This window comes from Wyeomyia smithii, chromosome 2 (genome assembly GCF_029784165.1).
Source record: "Wyeomyia smithii strain HCP4-BCI-WySm-NY-G18 chromosome 2, ASM2978416v1, whole genome shotgun sequence".
NCBI lineage: Eukaryota > Metazoa > Arthropoda > Insecta > Diptera > Culicidae > Wyeomyia > Wyeomyia smithii.
In genome coordinates, this window is record NC_073695.1 from 98,144,601 (window position 1) to 98,167,645 (window position 23,045).

Genomic DNA, 23,045 nt, shown 5'->3' on the forward strand with positions numbered 1-23,045 from the left:
GATTACAACTAAGAAGTTTAGAATGATTCGTTTTTGTTTCTTGCTTGACAAGTTTTTTTTCATTTGCCAACAATTACATTCACTGTATTACGAAGACAGCTAATATATATTATTATACTGCCGCTATTCGCATAACAGTCCTATGTAAAAGTCCTGTGTTTTCTTGTTTTTTTTTTGCGGAAATGGGTCCATTTTGGCATGCTCTACAAGAGTAGCCATTAAAATCGAGGTTGTGGGAATCAAACCTCACTTTTTTAATGGCTATTCTTGAAAAACATGATAAAATGGACCTATTTGCGCAAAATTTACACAGGACTCGCAACTTTTACATAGGACTATTATGCGAATAGCGGCAGTATATATATTATTCGTTAAATTAAAAATAAAAATATGACCAGCCGCGCTCTGATATTCGTATACGATACTGTTGCTTGTACCGGCATGTTTTCTTTCAAGACATCAGTTTTTATCACGCTCTTATAGCAGGTTCAGAAATAGTTCAAAATGAGGGCTGTTTCGAATTTTTTGAAACACCTTTACCTTTGAGACATCAATTAGTCTAAGTTCATGGAAGCAAACATAATTTGATCTGTTGGGACGGAAGGACTCTGTCATTTTTTTTATATTGATACAGAGGAATGGTTGGTGTTTATTCATGTTGTCTGTGCTAGGAGTGCTCGCATGTGATTGGTTCATTGTTCGCGTAAAATTTGCCCTAGAAACTTTCTATCATTTTTCACTGCTTAGCAATAAAATAATAATGATAACTAGCGTATTGAAAGATCTTCCTACATTTTATCTATCCAACAACATATTGGTTACGGTTATCCATCATGTGGTTGTGCTGTTATTATCGTTTGAAATCTGACGAAACGTTTGTCAGTTTCATTTCGAATTTTACAGAATGCATTCCAGTATAGAAAACGAAGACGTAGTCCCACGTCAAAAATGCATTGTATATAGTAATATCCAATTTAAAAATAAGCGAAAACTGTCTTACAAAATATAAAGCTGCGGATGATTTTTATAAAATATTTTAGTAAAGTAGGTTTTGCATGAAACTTCCGCTGTTATATCTATAGAAAATACAGCCTAGTCAGTGTTTATAACAGCGTAAGAAAATGTAGTAAATGAAAAACTTCGAGGGCAAAAATATTTTACTCATAAAAAATTCGTGGAGAACAAATTTTCATACGTTTTACATTCTAGTGTAAATTTCTTAAACTTAATTAACAAGTGAATTTTATTTGCAAGGACATACCCCTTTTTGACGACGTCACTTTCATCGACTACATTATCCGGAGGATCTTCATTATGGCCACTGGAAGGCACTGTTTTAGTGATAAAGAAAACCATTTTTGCAACATGCGTTCTGGAACTTTACACTGACGTTACTGTGCCTTATTCCAGATACAGATTCTCTCAGCGTGTGCTATTTATTGACCCAAATTCCACAGTAACGTATTTGAGTATTGAATTTGCTGACAACTTTTTTCTATTTCTTGATTTTGTTTCCTTCACTTTATTTTCCACAGATTTCAACGTTTGTACACGGGAGGAATAAAGAGCCTCAATGTAAACACAGACAGTATACTTCGAGGTCACACCACTTTTGCGGATACGCTGGATAACGCTTTAATGTGAGCTGCTCTTCAGGTATAATAAGAGACAACACGCTTAAAACCGTTTTGCATTTCTTAAAGCCTAACAATATAAATTGATCGCTGCTTCAATCTATCGATGATGATGAAAGTTATTCCGATTAACAGACAACGGACGTGTTAAGTTTTCGAGTTTCCGTATTTTTTCCCTGATCACTCGCGCACAACAAGACCAAAAACTGCGAACTGCTCTTTGCCAAATAGATTGCGAAGGCTAAATATGAAAGCTATGCCACCACCAAAAGTGCTCAGATCCCGTTTCACGACGGTGCGAATTTTTGCTCACACACGCAGTTTTCACATCGAACGATACCTTCCGACTGCTGGAACCAAGCGATGAATGTGGTTTCAGCTTTCAAGTTTCCTCCGCATCTCACCACTATTGCCTTACCGGAGCCAAGTTACCGGTGTTTGTACTGAAGTGCAAGGCTCCGCGCATCTCAATGGTGTTGGTGTAATGAATGCGAACTAGGGTGGTAATTTTGATTTCTTCATATTGTAATCAAAAGCCCGAAGTTTAGAACACTGTGTTATTTTTTCATAAATATTTAGTATGTTCTACAGCTCTTAGTACCCCAATTTTTACACAAACAAATTTGATAAACAATATACTACATATGAATATACAATTTTTTTTTCTTCATCTATTTGCTGAATATATAATTGAAATGGTATAAAATTTGATAGCAAAAACTGAAAAAGATAATTCGTAGCACAATTGCAAATAATCAACTCATTAATTGTTTGTTGTTTGTATAGCGATCCTCCCTATCGTAAGTATGCATAATAAATAATTGTATACTTGCTACTGGAACAGAGGCTTAGCTTAACAGAACGCATGTAGTATCTTTCAACATTGTATTAATGACTAGTGGTAGTGTTTGATAGTTAGGCTAATATGTAGGCTTGCTGTCCGGCAATGCTTTGTACCACGGTGCCAGCACTAAACCTTTCCAACAATTTTCGACACATTTGTGCCCTTGTGAAGGCATCGATGCGTGCCGAACCTGCCATAAATGTATTAATAGCAACATTACTGCTTTTGACCAAAATACGCGCCGATACAGTACGAACTAAGCTTAAGCCTATATGGTTTAGTAACCCCAGAACGACGAGCAGAAAAAGAAATCGACAAAGCGGTACTTAAGCGCAAGCACATCACCAACACCATGAGAGATTTAGCCCTGACAAAGCATGAGCATGAATAAAAACGCAAGAGAGCGATGCGAAATAGGTATATTAAACCGAAATATAAAAATATCGTGAGCACCTTTAATTTATACGGCTAATGAGAGAAACCAGCCAAGTGGTAGTGGTGGTACTTTCCGTAAATGTTTATTTTGCTTCCCTTGCATATTGGTTCGCGCATCCGAAAAACAAGTTGTTTGTAAGCAATAGTAATAATAAGTTATTAATTACTGTTTTGTTTTTCATTGCTTCGGACGGCGAAAAAAAATCCCATACGCACAACGGTGTCCTCCGGTGTGAACTAGTTACTATTTTACCGAAATAGGAACTGATGAAATGTCATAAATAATGTAGCAACCGTTTGTTAAAAAATAACTGCCGAGGGAGGTGTGTGCAGTTTGCTTTACTTTAATTCAGCTTGTTTAAATGTTAAAGTGTTAGGCGGTTATATGGAGAAAACAAAGTATATATTTTCCAAAAACAGTCTTTTGATCTCGTTAATATATACAGTATATAGTTGATTTCATCCAGAATTAGCTAAAAATATGCTTCGATTTGAATGAAGTCTACTGTACAAAGTCGATATTTTATCTGGATGACGAGATTATTCACACTAAACATTAATTCCATGAAAGAGTAAATTTGTTAAACATTAACAATAACAAACCGTGTTGCATTTAAGTTACTTAAAAAACTTTCTAATACAATATACAGAGAATTGCATTGGGAGACATGGATTTTTACAGTCTGGCCAATTTTGATCATTTTACGTCACGATACGGACCCACTCCCATACTGAAAAACAATCGTACAATCAATTAAATTCAATCAAATCCGCAAAAAATATTAACAAAAAAAAGAATATCTAGCTGTTTCTGTATTCTAAAGATGTTCTCCGAATGCTATGATCGGATGTGCTTCATCAGCTTCAGGTGTGTCGCATGAAGCTTTTTTCCTGCCCACGCTATTTTTATCCATCCGTCAAACACATTTGGGAGAAACGGGACTTCCTGCTGACGTCTTGCAGTAACCATGTTTCGGAAGATTTTTCTAGTGCCCAATGCCGCCATTTGGCGGGTCGAAGTTCTGAAAAGCTTCAATAAATACTTAAAAAGTGCTTATAATAGTTCATAATGATTTTACCCAAGCCCGTCTAGAAATTAACTTGGGCAATAGAGGGTTAATGATCTTTAAATATCATTTCACCCTTTAGTGACCAAGCGCACTTTTTTCAGTGGAGTATACAGTTAGTTTAATTTCTACGCGGGGCATACGTTCCAAATATGTTGCAGCGTAAAAAAACGACTAAATTAAGTTGAGAAAATAACGTAGAAAACCGTCCCAAAACGTTTGAACTTGACTGAATATGAGAGTAGTCATTGTGAAAGGTCCCACCATATTCCACGCGGACAGAAAAATTGTCACCACCGTCCCCCGTAATTTAATTGGTCAAAACACCATGCCGGAGAAAAATTGTCATTCAAAAATAATTTTAGATTCAGCTCAAAACCACCTAGATCAGAAAAGCCATACATTGAATAATTGAAAACACTTCTAAACGCAAGAAAAACAATACGACAGACTCCAAGTTATACTCTAAAATGGCTTCTAGGAAACCAAAATTGGAGCTCAAACAGAAAATAGTTAAAACATAGCACAATATTCATGAAACCATGATATGACCAAAACATATATTAATTTATCACAAAGTTGTAAACTGCTTGAAAAAATAAAAAAAAAAAGGATTAAGCAGTAAGTCAATATGGTTGAAAGCTTCTATAGAAGCTGGAAAGATAAAATTTTTCTACAAGTTGGAAAAGATTGAAAAAATAACAAATACACAAAATTCAACTCAAAATACATAAAAACGCTCCAAGAAGCAAACTCACTGAAACCGTTTAAAACAGAAAGTAAAAAAATATTACTTCAATTATAGTTCAACAAGTTCTCAGGAAAACAAGAAAATCCTAAAAATTGAACATCGGTATAAGGTCAGAAGCTGCTATCAAAAATTTGTCTTAAACTAACCTCAAAAAACTTTAAAACGTCTTCAAAAGGTAGAATGAAAACATACAAAAAATTCTGCTGAAAATATCCTTGAAATTCAGAAGGAGTCGAAAAGAGAAGAATTTTTATTATAATTTTAAGTGACTGAGGGAAAAAAAATCTGAAGACGCATCGAAGGTAAGAAGAGTCGAATGTAAAAAGAATTATATTTTTTTCTCGAACCGGTTGAAATCTTTTCTAACCAAAAGAAAGTTCTAAATTTTGTCCAAAAAAAGAAATGACCTGCTTTTAAAAAACAGTTCAAACCAAGAATAAACGATCTTAAATTTGGTTTATATTAATAAAGTAGGTAATTCTAATGAGAGGAAAAGGCCAAAAAGAAAATGATTCAAATTCAGCTCCGTTGGGACTCTCTAAATAAAAAAAGACCAAAGCAAAAAGTGATTCCAAATTTAGCCAAAAGTGGTTCTATGGATGGATGAGACATATGACAAAACTAAATACAAATTTAGCTCACAGCTGAGTTAAAAGTGCCTCGAAGAGCTAAAACTAAGTTCATGAAAAATGATTTCAAATTAGCCTAAAAACATGCTGTACCTCTGCTAACAAGAGAAAACAAAAAAAATATCTTATTTTACCCCTAATTTTTAAAAGGTTATCAGCATATGCTGCATAGGTCTAAAGAATGTTTAAAAAACACGAGGAGGACACAAATAGAATGATTTCAAATTTATCCCAAATGTAGCTGACACCGACTCTAAAAACCAGAATATCTGTAGAATTTCTATTATATGCCTATGTTTTTTTGGCAGATTTCCATTAAAAAAAAAAGTGTCCGCGTACATTATAATTACCCCTCCCCCCTTTCGTGAACAAGCGTGGACATTTGCGTACCCCCTCCCCCCATAAGTTGTCCACGTGGAATGTGGACAACCCCAAATGCCAAAATACAAATTTTTAGTGTTTAAACCAAAAATTTGAATTTTTTCAAAACTTATATATGATTACTTGTGTCCTAAAACGAAAAAAGGAATGAGGTCGATATCTTGTATCGTTTTTGTATTATTGAAAAAAGCAACCCGCATAAAAAAATCACGCAATAAAAACCTGACTGTATTTGAAAAATGCATAATGAACTACCTATAACTTTTGAATTAAAACAAAAACGCACACGTCTCTAATTGTTTATTAAAAAACACGGCAACTTGTGCAATTGTGTGTTAGAAATTAAAAAGTTTATTTTTAAAACATTTGATAAATTGAATTCTACTCTCAAGTTTAGTTCCAGTATATAAAATGTATGTGAAACAACAATCCCAAATGTTGGTGTAAAAAATTGTTCAACTGCTCCAAATAGATTCAGAAACTGAAAATAATACCCTTATATAAAAGTATAAAAAGTATCATTCAAATATCAACAATCAGTATAACTGAGCAATTCCAAGGAAAATGTGCCAATTTTAAATTTTTCAAATGTCATTTTTGTTTGGCAGACACTGCACAGATGTAACTTTGAGCGAAACATGTCATTTTGTGCTATTAGTATTTCTTTTTAATCGCGACTGTTTGTTGAAAAAGGCTTGTGTGAAAACGATATTGATGATTAAAAATATTTTAAAGCCCCAACAGTTTGTTTGACTTGTGCGATGTCTTAGGTGAAGTTACAGATAGTTGTAAATAATAAATAAGCAAAGTTATAGTTGGCTGTAAAATATGTGTCCAATAAACAGAAATGTTAAGTTTCGACAGCTTTGCTTTGCTTTGAGCTCTTCTGTATGTTGAACCTCTTAAAACAATTTATTTTTAAAAGCTAATTTATAACAAATCTCGTTGAAAAACTTTCGCCGAGCTCATATCTGAAATATGAACTGAATAATAACCGAAAGTGTCCTCCGAAAAATGCTGCGCTGCCATTACGGCTTTCTGATGCTTTACAGAATCTTTGGTACTTTTTGCAGGGTTGTGTTTCACTCTCTTGTTGTTATAGATTGTTTATCATCTATGGTTTACAAGTTATTACTGTTGCATTGTTTCAAATTGAGCAATAATAAAATCGAAAATTTTTAAATATTCTAGTAATTTTCTATCACAATTGCATTAGAGTCACTTACGCAATTTCTAAAAAGAAATAGCACGAGACATCTCATAACATTGAAAACGACTCCAAATGATTTTAAATTTAAATTCTCCTTAAAATTACAGTGTAAGTGACCTTGTATTATTATTCTATATTATTTCAGTGCGAAAATAATGACCATTGAGCCGAACAACGAATTTCACTAACTAAGCTTACCTTTTCCTTAGATTGTCCGGTTCGTCCTGAGCCAGATTTTGCAACGATGTGCTCAGGGGTCCATAATCCTCAATTCGTCCCGTCTGACGACTGGTCGTCGCTCTGGTGTCAGATCCGTAATCCATTGGTATTGGCGTCGTTGTTGGCTCACTAGTTCTTAAACTTGTTTGCGATCCCGTGAAGGGACGCATCTTCTTCGGCAGAGCTATTCTTGTTGTTTAAGATAGTTTTAAACACCCAGTACATTTCGAGTGCATGTTCTCTTTTAGTAATAAACCGTTCTGACACTTTTGAATGAACTAAAACAGCTAATTCATCGTTACACTTTTCTTCGTTGCCTTAAAATACCACCTAAATGCACTGCGGTGATCAATTACGCGAATATTTATTTACTAAGCGGAAGGACGCGAGCCCATAAATAACATCGATTCAACCGGACGATGCGGCATTTTTTAACTAGTGAAACACGCACTGTAAGTGTTGATTTCTTTTCCTTTGATTTTCATGACATGACGAATTGACGCTTTCAAGATGATAGAATTGTGCCACTGCAAGTAGATAATGCTGAAAAAGGATAGCATAAAATAATGGTATTAGAATCAAGAAGCAGTTTAGGAGCAATAGTAATATTTACAGTCTTGTTTTCTTTTCATCCTGAAAACAGTTGGTATTCGGAAGTTGTCATTCGACTGCATGAAGCCCTCGCAGGTACAGTTACTGATTGTGTAAAACGTAATACCAAGCGGCATATCGATTGAAGATACGCATGCGCATCAATCGAAGGAAGGAATGTATGGCATAGATCTATACGCTACAGAATAAGAACACAAGAATTTAACGGGATGCAGCATAACGTGTGAAGACATTCTAGACACAGCAGAATATATGTGTAAATGTTAGCCTGCATACTTAAGTTTATCTTTTTTATTTTGATTTGACCCAGTCAAATCAAGTCAGTTTAGAATTTCGATTAATCTCATATAATTACTCCAATTGTAAAATGTAATTTTAAAACTCGTTAGATTTGAAGAAATATCGTAGAAGTCGTAGTTTAACTACCAGAATTATAAGTTAAAAACGTGTTACAAAGAATTATAATAATGAAAACTACAATCGCTAATTCGCCACTACATGAGCTGAAAAGTCTTTGGCCTGACACAGGGATGCGATGAAAATGAATAATAGATGGGTGCCGTATTTTTTAACAGTTGATTACGCACAACAGGATAGAATTTTTGCGGCGATTCGTGACAAAGGATGAATCATGGATCCACCATTATACTCCTGATTACAACCGGCAGTTGGTAGAGTGACTTTTGTTTCCCACCGTCCAAGGCGCCCAAAAACGCAATAATCAACCGGTAAAGAATTGGCCAGTACTTTTCCTGGGATACCCAAGGTAGGGTAAGGAACGGCTTTTTTTTCTCTGTGTGGACTCATCACTGCGACCAGAGACACTTTGATCTATTGTGATATTGCCCAGGTGTTTTCTGTACTCCGCACTTCATATTATTGGCAGTATCATTATAAAAGTGAACGATATGCTTTTTTTTAGTTATATCCGTGCTTGTGTGTGAGAGTTTACCCTTTCATTTCAAGCTTACTGCTCTACTATACCACCGAGCCTCTTTTTCTATCCTACCAATATCGCCAAATTACAATTCCCTGAACTGAGCCTACACCTAACGTTCCTCTCTGGCAAGGTTTATTCTAAGAGGGACTTATTATGTCAATAGGAAGGAGTCTTATCGAAACCTCGTTCCGCGTGCCAATATCGCCAATTACAATTCCCTGTAGAGGGTAAATATTTCTGAGATCAGTTTAATTATAAAAAGGACTTATTTTGTCAAGAGGAAGGAGTCTTATCGAACCTCGTTCCTCCTACCAACACCGCGTCACAATAACAATTCCCTGAAGAGGCATTCAATGCTACACCTCTGGTCAGGTTTATTATAAGTAGGACTTATATTTCCGTCAAGAGGAAGGAGTCTTATCGAAACCTCGTTCCTCCAGCCAAGACCGCGTCATAATTATAATTCCCTGAAGATAACTATTATACGTTACTCAGAACAGTTTTATTATAAGAGGGACTTTTTTGTTAGGATGAAAGTCAGCAAGGGTACTATAGAATTCAGCTTAAAGGAAGGGTATGTAGTAGAGAGCCTGAGAATGAACCCATGTTAAAGTCCTTTGACAACCAAATGGCCTGATTCTACTAAGATTCGAACCCACGACCACTCGCTTATCAAAACGGACTCTGTAACCTTGCGGCTACGAAGCTCTCTAAGAAACGGCTCATGCAGTGGCACCTATTTTAATCAGTCAAAGAGAAGGGGCCACAAACTCCTGGAATTTGGTCGACAATTTTAATCACTAGAACGAAAAGCTGTTCTACGAATACATAAAATACTGTTCAAGACAGAAAAATCATTAAATAAGCATCAAACGAAAACAATCAACCAAAATCGTAGCCATTCAGGCGCTATTCGGATGTTGAAGGAAATCCCCTGCAAAACAGATGCAAACTCCTTAAAATAAGTTCGGGGTGATTGGAATATTATCCCTCGATTGGGAACTTTGATTGATTATTATTATAGTTTGCTAACCTGGTTTTACACTCTGAAAACAAGTGCTGACAGAGAAAAAGATAGAGAACAAATTGATATAAGGTAAGGAACGGCTTAAGCAGTGGCGGCTATTCTAATCAGTCGAAATAAACGGGCCACAATCTCCTGCATTTTGATTAATATCGACAATTTCAATTATGATAACGAAAACTCTGATTAACTAGCTGTCTTACGAATACATAAAATACCATTTAAATCTTTGAAAAATCATCAAATGAATAAAATTGCCGCTTTTCAGGCGCTATCAGGGTGCTGAAGAAAATCCCCTGCAAAACAGATGCAAACTGCTTAAAAGGTTCGGGGTGATTGGAATAGTGTCTCTCTATAGGAAACTTTAATTGATTATTGTTAAAGTTTGCTAAATCGGTTTTAGAATCTGAAAACAAGTGCTGACAGAGAAATAGACAGAGGATAAATTATTATACTTATATTTGTATTTCATTTTACAGATTTCGAGTATTTCGTCTCAAAACACAGGCGGCTCATAAAGCTGCTTAAAATATGTTCCCTACCCTGGTCTCCAGCTTTCTTCCTGGCGGATTATAGTTAAAGTTTGCAGAAAACCATACACAATAGAAACCGTAAGATTTTTGCTTTCAAAATGGTTTACCATCACCTCTTGTCAAAATTGTTCTGCAGTTCATACCGAACCGTACAATCCACTTGCGGAATGCTCCTTATTTGGACGCCATTTTGAACCGAACTGTGCATGCATAAACAAAACAAAAAACCTAAATTAATCCACCTAGCGGTCAGACTCAGCCTTTCTCATTCAAACTTATTATTTGTAAAAATAGATTTACATGAATGCTTAAATCCAATAAAGGTATATTCACTCTTTGGGTTCTAAAATATTGATGTTGTTATTAAAGTATAAAATATGAAATTTGACGTAATTTTAGTGCTTAAGAAATAGCGAAATAAAAGAAATGACTCTTAATTTTGAACTATTTATGGGGCAACAAGACCTTCCATATGACACTGATTTTATGAAAATCGGTCCAGCCATCTCTGAGAAACATGAGTGAGATTGAATACTCTCCAGAACACGTTTCTTTCCATAACTTCTGAATCACATGTTCAATCTTCATAAAATTTAAAAGTTAAGGGTTTTTAGGTAGTCCGTTCATTTGAAACCAATTTTGTTCAAATCGCTTGTGTAGTTTCTGAGATATTAATGTTTCGTGTTTTTTACATTTTGATACATAACCTCTAAATTAGAAATCAGATTGCAATAAAATTCAATAGGGTCTTATAGGGAAACTATTCCTTTCATTTGCAATTAATTTCATTGAAATTGGTTCAGCCATCTCTGAGAAAATTGGGTGAGATTGGGAGAGCGTTACACACACACACACACACACACACATACACACTCATGCAGAAAATGCTCAGCTCGTCGAACTAAGTCGAGTGGTATACGGCATTCGGCAATTTGGATCACTTTTCTACCTTTTAATTAGCCATTGATCGTTAGGAGAAAGTCAATATGTTTACTTTCATTATATGATTTCACATTTTTATGAACAACGGACAAAGTTACAATCCGATTGGAATGAAATTCAATAGCAACCTATGGGGCAACTAGACCTTTCATTTGACACTAATTTTGTGAAAATCGGTTCAGCCATCTCTGAGAAAAATGAGTGAGTTTAAACAACCTCAGGATAACTTTTCTTTACATAACTTTTGAACCATATGTTCAATCATAACTAAATTTCAAAGTTAAGGGTTTTGGAGACAGCCCGATCATTTGAAACCATTTTTATCGAAATCGGTTGTGTGGTTTCTGAGATATTGATGTTTCGTGATTTTTACATTTTGATACATAACCTCTAAACTAAAAATCCGATTACAATGAAATTCAATAGCAACCTATGACGCAGCTAGACCTTTCATTCGCAATTAATTTTATGAAAATCGGTCCAGCCATCTCTGAGAAAAGTGAGTGAGAAAAAAAAGTTGCACATACACACACACACATACACACATACATACATACATACAGAAAATGCTCAGTTCGTCGAAAGGGGTCGAGTGGTATATGACATTCGGCCATTGAGACCACTTTTATACCTTTGGTTTTTCCAGTGATTGCTATACCTTTCTAGGAGAAAGGCAAAAAATGACATAAAGAGGAAAGAACCGCTGCCCTATCATAATAATATTTTGTAAATGATTGAATCGATTGTATGTTGAGCAGCATGTGGCTAGGAAAAATAACTTGAAGGCATTGCGCTGCGAACTAAACGAACTCTTCATTCGCTTGATTTGGCTCCGAGCTTCTGTTTCGCCGATTGAAAATGTGACTTTTTGACAAGCGACTTGAATGAAAAAGTAAAATTGGAAACAAACGGCTGTTTTAAAAAACTTGATGCCCAGTACTACTAAACTGGTATCGACATGTTAGAGGACGGCAACAATAGGTGCATTACTCTAGATAAAGACTATATTTGCCTACTATTTATAGCATACATCTTATAAACACTTCACTGCAAAGTTTTTAGAATTTATTCAGTGGCACCTTCTTTTCATTTTCTATATTAAGTGATCAAAGCCCCGGCACGATTGTACACAGCATTTTTGGGGCTACACCACCGGAGCACTTACGAACGAGAAACTGATCAGGTTGCATGAATCAGTGCTATTTACTGTTACTTTCAAATCAGGTGTCGTTTTGTAAATAGAGCTCCATCTTCGAAGATCAGTAAACCTAATGCGAATACTGTACTGTAGAGCTGAAATGGACAGTTTAACAAAGGAAATCCGATCGGCTAGTTTGGTGACAAGTGATAAGGAAACTTTCGTTTGATTTAGTTAAATGGTTTCGTCGGCAAAGTTAAATAAATATAATGAATTCAACAACTCAAAATGTATTCTTTTGAGTTCATGGAAATTTATACAAAAAAAAAAAAAACAAACAACTATTGCTACCATCTAGGGATATTTGATAGTCGAGGGATGAAAGACAAAAAAATTCTAAACAATTCCAAATTTCAGGTTTTTCAAATTTAAATATTTACTTAGATTTATTTATTTATACTAATCGTGATGAAAAAAAAATCTAATAAGTCTTTTTTTGTGATGTAAAAAAAATCAAATTAGCATTCCAATATTTTCAATTTTATTATTCATTGAAACGGAAAAAAAGTTTTCGTAATAACTTAATTATAAGTTTTGAGCTGAAGCGGGCAACGATTTGCTGTAATTCTGGTTCATAGTACAGATCGGACTCGATTATCCGGAATTTTAGACTTGATTATTGGGAATGTTTTTTTTTTGTTCTTAGTTTTTATTGTGAAATTTTAAATATTTTAGTACAACTATAATGTACAATATAATCATTCTATTGATTCTGGGTGTGGCTGGGAGGAAGAAGAAAAGAAAAACAGATTCATTGTTATGTATATTGAAACTAGATTTTCCACTGTATATTGTTTTCGATCAAACTTATTAATTCAAATGAATATATTAGTTTCAAATTCATTCATAAGACATTTATTCGGACAAACATACACGTAGCTAGGAAGGTGCTGTTTCATCATTCACAATTTGAATTGTCCGGAAAAAAATCACGACTAACACCAAGAAGATGATATAACCTACTTGAAGTATCAACACAAGTGCCGTGGAATAATCACGCGTGGGGTGGCTCATCACGACGAGGTTTATCCATCAAATGAGAGATGTAACACATGAAGTACCTCTTTTGACTGTTCAGGGATGTTTGGGACATGTCCGAGTTAAATGAGCCAAATCATGGTCTAATTTTTTTCTATTTTTCAAGATTTTACCCCCCTTTAGCAATATAATTTCTGAATTCGCCACTGGATCATATAAGTAAAACAAAAAAAAATTAAATAATTATTTTACCTTCGTTGTCAGCAAATTAAAATATTTCTTTCGTAATTCGATAATCCGGGAAAATTTATTATCCGGAGTGAAAACAGAAATCGATACTCCGGATAATCGAGTTCGATCTGTATTATATTTTAGTTTTGTTTATATATGAAAAAGCTTGAAGAGTTATTAGTTAGATACTGTGGGATTTTACTTAGAGATAAAATACATTCCGTATTAAAGCACTTGAAACACTGAATGGATATCGAATTTTTTTTTCAAATTTTGTGTGCAATCTTCCAGTTAGTAAAGAAATATATTATATTTTAGATTATAGATTTATGAATTTATGACAAATTTCAATGAAAGATGTTTGTTAAACTAGTGAACTCGATTCAGAATTCTACCCGTGAAACATTTGTTATATTCGATTGAGCGGTTCATTCTGTACGATAATAATCAAAAAATTATCTTATACATGTGTACAAAGAGTGAATATGGGTTTTGATAATTTAACGATAATTTAACGAAAGTTGTCTGCAATTGTACATTCTTTATCTGATTATTTTGAAACTTTGACATTTTCAAAAAGATTTGTATTACATGGGCTGAAAAATGATTGGTCTGACACCGAGAAGGCGTCGCAAAATGATTTTAATTCATTTTTAAGCAATAAAGCTCAGAACTTTTGCTAACTTTAGTTGAACCTTGGCTATGGAAGAATGAAAAATTAGACATAATTTTTAATAGGTCTATTTCGAAGTTGCAGCTAATTCGTTAATAAGCATCAATTTGAATTCACTAAATCTTTAAAAGTTACCTGAATGAAAAGATTACCTGAATATAAATCGAAAAACGAAAGAAAAACACTTCCAATTTAGCAATAAAATTCAACCTCATAACTCACCTGGCTTAGTCAACAGCAAAAATCCACACACGTTCGCGTGAAGATGGCAACACGCTTGAGCTGTTCAGTGTTGCGACGGGAAGCAGCGGCGTTATTATTTTTCCTTTGTGCCTGCCGTATAAAGTGCAACCTATTTGTTCTATAGTATTCCCAAAATGGAATTTTATTTACCTTTCACGTGCAACGCGTAAACCAGTAACCATTTCGCATTTTCCCCTCACACACAAAAACATGCACCTTTTTATTCCTTTCCAATTGAAATCTTATACAGACCGATTCGGCTCCTTTGATTAGGTTTATTGCAACATTTGTGTAAAGTGAGCCGCTTTCAGCGAGCCTACGAAAATTACACAAGCACCCTTTTTGCAATATCTCATGTAGCCACTTTTCTTCGCCTTACGCGGCAGAAAATCGATAACCTCACTCTTGGGTAGACACCGCGGCTACTTGCACTTTTCGCCTTTCTTTTAGACACTTTTGGCGTTTTCCTCAAGGAAACTGTAACTATACGCAAATTCGACTGGTTGCCAACTCCCTTTGCTCTCACCAACAGCACTTTTGTGAACCTACAGCTAACGTTTCGCCAGTTAAATGAAAATATTTAGCCCTCGTTTTAGTGCTATTTTTTTGTTTCGCTGCCAACCGCACTATCATCCCCATTTATGTCGATCTACACTGCATGCACATAACGCAACATCCACTCTTTCTTCGGTTAGCTATGGGAGCCAAGATGGCGGCACAGCATTGCAACCCACTCCACCACTAATCACACAACATAAGTTACATTCATCCGTGGTCCTTCATCACGAGTTATGCAAGCTTCCTTGTGTCTAGTAGGATATTCCTCAAAGCAGTTATTTTTACTCTTCCGACCAATGTTGACCGTTTATGTGGGTGGTGAATTTAAATTACACTTGCTTGGTGCCCTTTAAGTCGAGGGGTGGTTGAAGGGTGTTACACTACCGACAACCGCACACGTGAAAGGCTGGTTGGCTGCTTACGGCCGTTCTGCACGGGGAGCGATTTGAATGAGAACTAAACCAGCAAACGCTCGATTTATCCATGACGAGCCATCATATCGTCGTGGTGGCCAACAGCAGTGGCGGCTCCGGTTATGTGCAATGTGTAGTGTAGTGTGCGTCTTTATGTTCTCTCTCGCGTTCTCTCAACGCGCTGTCTTCCTGGATCTCTTCTGTCCGTTCGGATGGACAAATGGTTACAGGAGTACAGTACAGGTCAACAGCGGCTAACCGAAGCACCTTTACCTATTCTGGTGAGTGGGGTGGTTCTTACAAACGGTGAGAATCTTTTTTTTTATTTGAGGAAATGTGACCCAGTTGGGTGAACGTGATATAGAAGCGTTCTGGATTATGATTACACTAGTTCGGAAATATTTCACTATTGGACTAATTTCTGCATGCAGAATTACTCTAACAAAATCATTCGAAGACTACTGTTTTTGGCAGTTCATTGCATCCTTTACATTTAAGATTAATCTACTCCCATTTCGATTTAAATTTGTAATTTATTTTATTATGATAATCACAATCATTTAGAGCACAGAATAATCAAGTTGAACTGGTTCGGAAAACGGTGGGACAATCTGGTCGAAATTAGATTTATCGTACTGTTGGACCACCAGAATACGTATTGGTCATGCTTAAGCGAGACTGTTGAAATTTGTTATCAAGGACGGTTTCATTCACTATTTAGGGTATTTATATTGACTTAAATGTACCCCATGGAAGAAGCAAAATTTGAAAAAGTCGAAAATTTCTAGAGCTGATTTATATCAACAATTATCATAAGCTAAATGCAACTCTATTAATCAATGTTTCAATTGTAAACAGTTGTTATGGCAAGCGAACGTTTACTTGCAACAAAAAATGCCTGCAACCGCCAAACGAGATCACAAGAAGAAGTAGGCTAGTATTTATTTTGGCAATATTGTAGGTATCAACCAACGGTAATGTAGGGGGAATAGGGGCATAATGAGGACCCTAACTTGGTTGCTGATTTAAGCATGGAAAAGGACAAGAATTTTAAGCTGTCTTCAGTGCAAATCTTGCATTAACTATTTACAATTAAAGGTACACTATTCACAAATTGAAAAGTTTATCGTATAATGGTGAAAAACACAAATTAGATTCATGCATCAAAAACTAGCAATCAGTCGATGTGTGGGGCACAATGAGCACCCCACTGGGGCATAATGAGCACCCACGGGGTGTAATGAGCACTCTTATAGAACATATCTTGAAACTGCGTAAAAGTACAAATGGGCCAACGTTTGTCGCGAGATGCCGTGATACTTGGAAAATGAGCACAAGGTGTGCTCATTTCTCCCCACCTAAGGGTGATCCTTTCGCCCCTATCGAGTTATTTAAAGTTAACATGAGATTTTAATACTAATTATAGCTTAAAATCAAAACTTCAATGATGGTGGAATTTGGGGTACGTTGCTGTTCGACGCAACTTTGAGGCGATGCTCTCACAAGAACGTTGTACGGCACTTACGTCCATTTTCCGGATACAATTCCGCATTCTTGTAGTCAGTTGCTTCGTATCCTTGGCCCTCCAATTGTTTTTATATACTAGGGCACTGAGTGAGCCAAAGAAATCCTCTATTGGGCGGCACTGGGGCAAGTTTGTTGGGTTACGATCTTTCGGCACGAACGGTATTTTTTCTCCTCAAGAAACGCCAGCGTCTTCTTGGCGTAATGGGAAGATGCCTTGTCTGGCCAGAAGACGTACTTCCCATCCGCGTGATGCTCGTTCAGGAACGGCAGCAGGATTTTATCGAGGCACTCTTCTTGATAGATTTGTTGGTTGATTGCCAGACCGCTCGGCTTGAACGAAGGCTTTGAAATGCCCCGGTCGGAAATGGCGATGTACAACATAACCTTTTTTTCAAACTTGTGCTTGAACTTGTATTTCACTTCAGGCGGTGTGGATGACTTGTCGCTGGAGTAGTAATTATCATTTCCTGGAATATGCGTTTTGGACAGCGGAAAATAGCTTTCGACGTCCAGAACGAAAGACGTCCCGCGGTATTTTTCGGTCATCCACCGACACTGTGTTTTAACCGTCTCAATCTGCTCCTCCGTGTACTCCGGCGACCTCGTCTTCTTCCTGCAGACGATTCCTTCCATCTTGGGGGTCCGATAGATCAATACGTGGGAGCAGCCATATTTCCGACCGGCGTCACGCAGGCTGGTTGCGTCCTTGTTGTCAAACAGCTTCTTTAACGATGTCTTCCTCTGCTTCGTCATTATCGTCACCGGACGACCACTTCCGACCTTCCGCTCTACGTTCAGGGAACCCAGGATACGATATACCGTACTGACAGGTACATTTTATTCCTTAAAATGTGTCACCGTGAACTTTTTTCCTTGCTGGAAATGCGTTTCGTAGAACCGTACAATGCGTTCGCGGAGCACGTGCTGTTTCGACGCCATCTTTGCTTTGACTAAATTCAAACTAGCAAAACCAAACACGCCTACTGTTTCTAGGGAGCCCAAGAAAGCAATTTTCTTGGAGAAAGAAAATTTTACGCTCTGTATTTGAGTTACTGAAAGGTATTGAAAAAATTCTCATGTTTTATTTAACACCCGTTATTTCGCAAAGAAACTGTTAATTTCATGTATTCCCATGTTAAACCAATTCATAACCTTTATATTAGCGCATTTTGTTTGAAAGAAACTGTTGAACAGAACTTTATTCAAAGATTTTTCGAAAATTGCTTCTCCTGAAAAATTTGCCTGATTGCACATAGGCCACTCTGTTCCGCAACGACTCATATCAAACACAAACAAAGTGAAGCGGTTATGTCTCAAAAGCAAGCCGGTTCGATTATGATACAAAACAAGCGTTCGGATTCCACCAATAATTCCACTTTGAAGCAAATATTTCGAACAAGAAGTGTTTCATGATGAATTTGAAATGTTTTAGGAGTAATTTAATGAAAAATGTACTGCAATCTTTGAATAATTGATTTCGTCGTCACTGCTTGGAAACAAGGCATGCTTGCTATCAGTGTATTGTGCTCGAAAACAGCTAATTTTTTTTAACGTATTCACTAATAGCGAATTTCTTTATTCCACGGGGTTAGTGCCAACTTTCGGGTGGAATAAAAAAACGATTTCGATCAACGATCTAAAGCCTTGCGTTGGTGTGCGAGAGACCATGTACGATGTAAACATAATGCTGTCAAAATACTGTTTCCGTATATCCGTATATTTTTCAACTACGTCGATGGCAAAATTCGCCACCCGACTTCTGCTTGTTCTCGATGGCTTACTGAAAATTGTGAATAAAGCACTTTCGAACTCGAAATCGGAATCTAAATCTAAATCCAATTCCATAAATTCTATAACAAACACATTTGCTGCAGCAATTATTTCTCGTTTGCGTTTCATGATTTCACTGCACAGAGCGACGAATCACATTTTTCTTTTGTTTTCAGCATCACCCGCGTGTTTTGACCGTTTTGACAGTTAGGATGTAATAGTATTGGTGAACCCACTCGCAAAACTGACAAAAGTTACAGTGCGAACCTGTCTGTTTTGCAGGCGCTTCCAGGTCAATTCTGGGTCAGTTTGGGCGACTCCACGTCAAAACCAGGTGAGCTGGTGGAATAAAGAAATTCGCTATTAGTGTTTTGACATCCGAGCTGCCCCAGACTGTGTGATGCGCGTTGGCATCGCAGCCGATGCTTCAGTAGTACCGCACAAGCGCTGTGATTCGGATGGTGGTTTGTCGTCCACGTTCCTCGGGAAGTAAGCGGAGGCAATGACCATATCTTGTGTGCCGTTAGTCGTTGGGACCTCAACCGTAATGGCAACCAAATCCCGTTGGATAAACTCTGTAATGGGAACAAATTTATTATTTTTGTTCCACAGAAGTGCAGTCCTAGGATCTGACTGTTGATTGCAATAGATCAACTTACCGTTTGCGTTGGTTTAGCCAAGGATCCTAGTGTCGGGGACCCATGGTTTCTGGATCAGCGCTAGCTGATTATTGGTGAATCTCCTGCAAAGAACACTAGAAGTGCCTTTTGCGCAAGGGAGATTCACCTGAATATAAAATAGAAATTTTTTTACGCATAGGATTTGTGCTAGAAAATTCACACAAATTTTGAACAAAAATACAGTTTTGGTAATCGATTCTGAAAACTTTACTCAATATGAGAAACCCTATACGAAAAGGTCACTTGCTCAAAAAACCACGGGAATGGCATCGCTGTCAGCTATCATACATTTGACGCATTACCAACATGGTTGGTACTGTAATACTGGCACTTGCACCCGAAAAATGAACAGTTTACCCTTTTCTTGAGTTGATTCGGGCAAAACAACCAAATGTTCTCTGTAATTATTGTTTGCAATTCTGATAATATTGCGCAACTTACCACAATGTTAAGCATATTAGGCGTCGTACACAAATTACGTAACGCATGAAGGGGGGGAGGGGGGTTGAGTCTGCGTTACTTATTTTTACGTAGGGGGGAGGGGGGGGTAGTAGAGACAGTTACGTAACTGTGATATTCGCTTGAAATTGAAAATTTCGTAGGGGGGTCAGGCCGATCAGCGTTACGTAATTTTAGGGGGGGAGCCATGTCGAACGTTACCTATCGTTACATAGGGGGGAGGGGGTCTGAAATCTAGATTTTTAGCGTTACGTAATTTGTGTACGACGCATTATTTGATTTTCTCTGTGATACTTAGTATATTCAGTTTATTCCAGAATAAAGGTCGACCGGACCTAAAATTCACTCAAGAAGGATGAGGTTTTTGAATTTTTTTCTTTATGCCGAATGGCTGAAATGTCGAGAGCTGCTATCATGTAAAAAAACATGATTTTGGTGATTTTTCGGATTTGTCGGTGCAAACTGGTATTGTGGTGGTTAAGTTTTGAAAATCAGATCTGCGTAGGTTCATATGTCATGAAAATAACTATAATCAAGTGGAAAAAATATAAAATCACGAAAAAAAACAATTTTTAGCTTATTTCGCCATTGATAACAAGAACAAAGCTATGGAAACTCTACGATGTTGGAGCGGTAGTCAACAGATTAAACCTAAAGTCGTAGTCATGGTGGTTATCAAGTCAATTAAACCATGTTTATGTCTTACGAATAAACGAGGCTTTGATTTTGATAGACGACATGTGTTTGATGATTTCAAAACTAAATTGTCAACTCAATTGGACATATAGACATCAGATCGTTCAATACACGATGCATTAAAAACAACACAACGATTCCAATGTTTCGAACCATGTACTACATACGACAGTCCTATTATGTAATCACAAGCATATTTGCATATGGGGATGACGCCCTGATAAGAACCGTAAATGACCGAAACAAGGGAAATTCAAGTCTTATGTGCAACCGTTTTTGAAAATCCAATTGCTTTGCACGATCAAACCCAAGCAGCGTCTTCCTATCACGAAATATTTGTATAATAAATATCAAATCAAATATTACAGATCAGCTGTTAATTTTTGACTAAGAAATTTCTGGCTAAGAAAGCAGTTATTAATGGACAGTTCGCTGGCTTAACCGAACAATCCGTACTTTTTGACGTTTCGAGGGAAATGAAAAAAATACCGATCGCTCGTCAGACAAACTTACTATCGAACTACATACTAGAAGCTCAGTTAAAAACTCATCAAAAATTATGCTGAATTTGCTAAAAGAAATGAAGTGTCTGAACGTATCGAAAAAGTGTTTCCGAACATTAAACCATTTCTGGTTTGATGAAAATCAAAATTTGATACAGAGCAAAATTTCACCACAGATGGGTTGGGTAAGTTCTACATACATGTAAATGAGTAATATAAGCATTTTTTGAGGATATGAGAGATTGAAATAGTCTCCCTCGGTTGGGAACCGTAATTGGTGCCGTACCCTATAATCTTATTTTTTGAAGCACCAATTTTCTCAACTTTGCCGAAAGTTATAACATTCAATTTAAATTGTGATAGTACAAACGAAGTTATCAGGTTCGGTTAGTAAACATATGAAAAATCAAAGCACTTGTTGCTAATTACCCGCCATTTTTTCTGGTAGACAAGCGTTGTACCACTAAACTAAACGGAATTCTCAGGATATGGTTTTGTATAAACTGAGAAAAAAACTACTTCCCGAAATGCTTGGTACCTTACAACTGATCAACCATCATTGAACACGAATTAGGTTTCAATGAAAAATGAACCTTATTATTGTGTTCATCGTCAGATTCTATCATACCTGTTATAATTACTAATCTGATAAGCCGTTTGTAACTGTAATAAAATAGCACTGAGTTTACAAAATGCTATAATTTAAATGCTACGCGAATTGTGTACAGAACTTTCATCGATTATATTTACGCTTGGCCGGTCTCTGTGTAACCTGTATCAGTTTGCGCAAGATGAGTCATCACCCAACCTCGCGGTGTTTTTATTTCTATGCTGCCGGCGATCAGGTTTTCAAGAACAAACAGAAAGAAAGAAGTCGAAATCTTTTTCCTCCTTGTGTGCATAATTATAAGTTTACAACCTGCCTAAAGTGCACGGTAGAAAACTTCTTGATGTTTGCGTTATAGTTTTCTACCCCTCGAGACCCATCCAAAATAATCGCAGTGCACAGAAAATCTGGGCAAGATCAGTCGAAAACGAAACACAGAAGAACCAAACCGGCTTGTTTTCATAAGAACTGAAAAGTTTCTAACGCTTAGTTGTTCAGGTGCCACAGAACGCAGAGGCACTGCCGAAACTTTAAACGCTGACCTCGATCGCATGAGACGAACCCTTCTTTTCCCTGATGTTATGTATACACATACCTATATGTGGAAGCGAAGACGGTAGGAACCAATTTACAGACTCGTTTAGAAGCATGTATCGAGAATATACGAAACTTGCACGGTTTGTTTGCTTTATCATATGATAGAAGATTTTAACGCTTTTGACAGCGGCGAACTTCGAAAATTATCGAGACTAAACATGTTGATCACCGAACTGTTCAACATTGTCAATAAAGTGAAATTTTTATCTAAATTTGATTTTTTAAAACAAAAAAAAATTTACCATAAAGTAAATCGATACGACTGTCCTCATGCAAACGGACAAACATTAATCCAAATTCGATTTTTATGCGTTTCCAAGTAGAGCCATTCCACGCATCTTCGCGTATCGATCCTTTACAGTTTACGATAGTTAATTATTTAAAACCGCGATTAGTTTTAAATACTTGTTATATATATATATATATATATATATATATATATATATATATATATATATATATATATATATATATATATATATATATATATATATATATATATATATATATATATATATATATATATATATATATATATATATATATATATATATATAAAATAATATATCTAGCAGTGTTTTAAAGTTAGTGAATAACGTCACAAGCAATTACACATGTTTTGCAAAAAAATTTATTGTGTACATCATTAAATATTCAGATGAGTATCGTAATGTCGTAGAGTAACGAGGGG

At 36.2% G+C, this 23,045-nt stretch overlaps 1 protein-coding gene across 3 annotated transcripts in view; it reads right to left on the reverse strand.

The window, feature by feature from the left end:
* LOC129720678 (mitogen-activated protein kinase kinase kinase dlk-1) overlaps nt 1-15,568 on the reverse strand; it is a 60,654-nt gene extending 45,086 nt beyond the window's left edge. The window contains exons 1-3 of one of the 3 annotated variants that reach the window (XM_055672230.1): nt 14,695-15,568; nt 14,524-14,634; nt 7,150-7,713 (exon numbers count right to left, since the gene is read on the reverse strand). In XM_055672230.1, the coding sequence (XP_055528205.1) occupies nt 7,150-7,340 (191 nt within the window). In that variant the 5' untranslated portion in view covers nt 7,341-7,713; nt 14,524-14,634; nt 14,695-15,568. Of the gene's footprint in view, nt 1-1,261; nt 1,966-7,149; nt 7,714-7,783; nt 7,907-14,523; nt 14,635-14,694 lie in introns of those variants that run through there. The other 2 variants (XM_055672231.1, XM_055672232.1) reach the window with 2 other exon arrangements.
* Nucleotides 15,569-23,045: the final 7,477 nt, after the last annotated feature.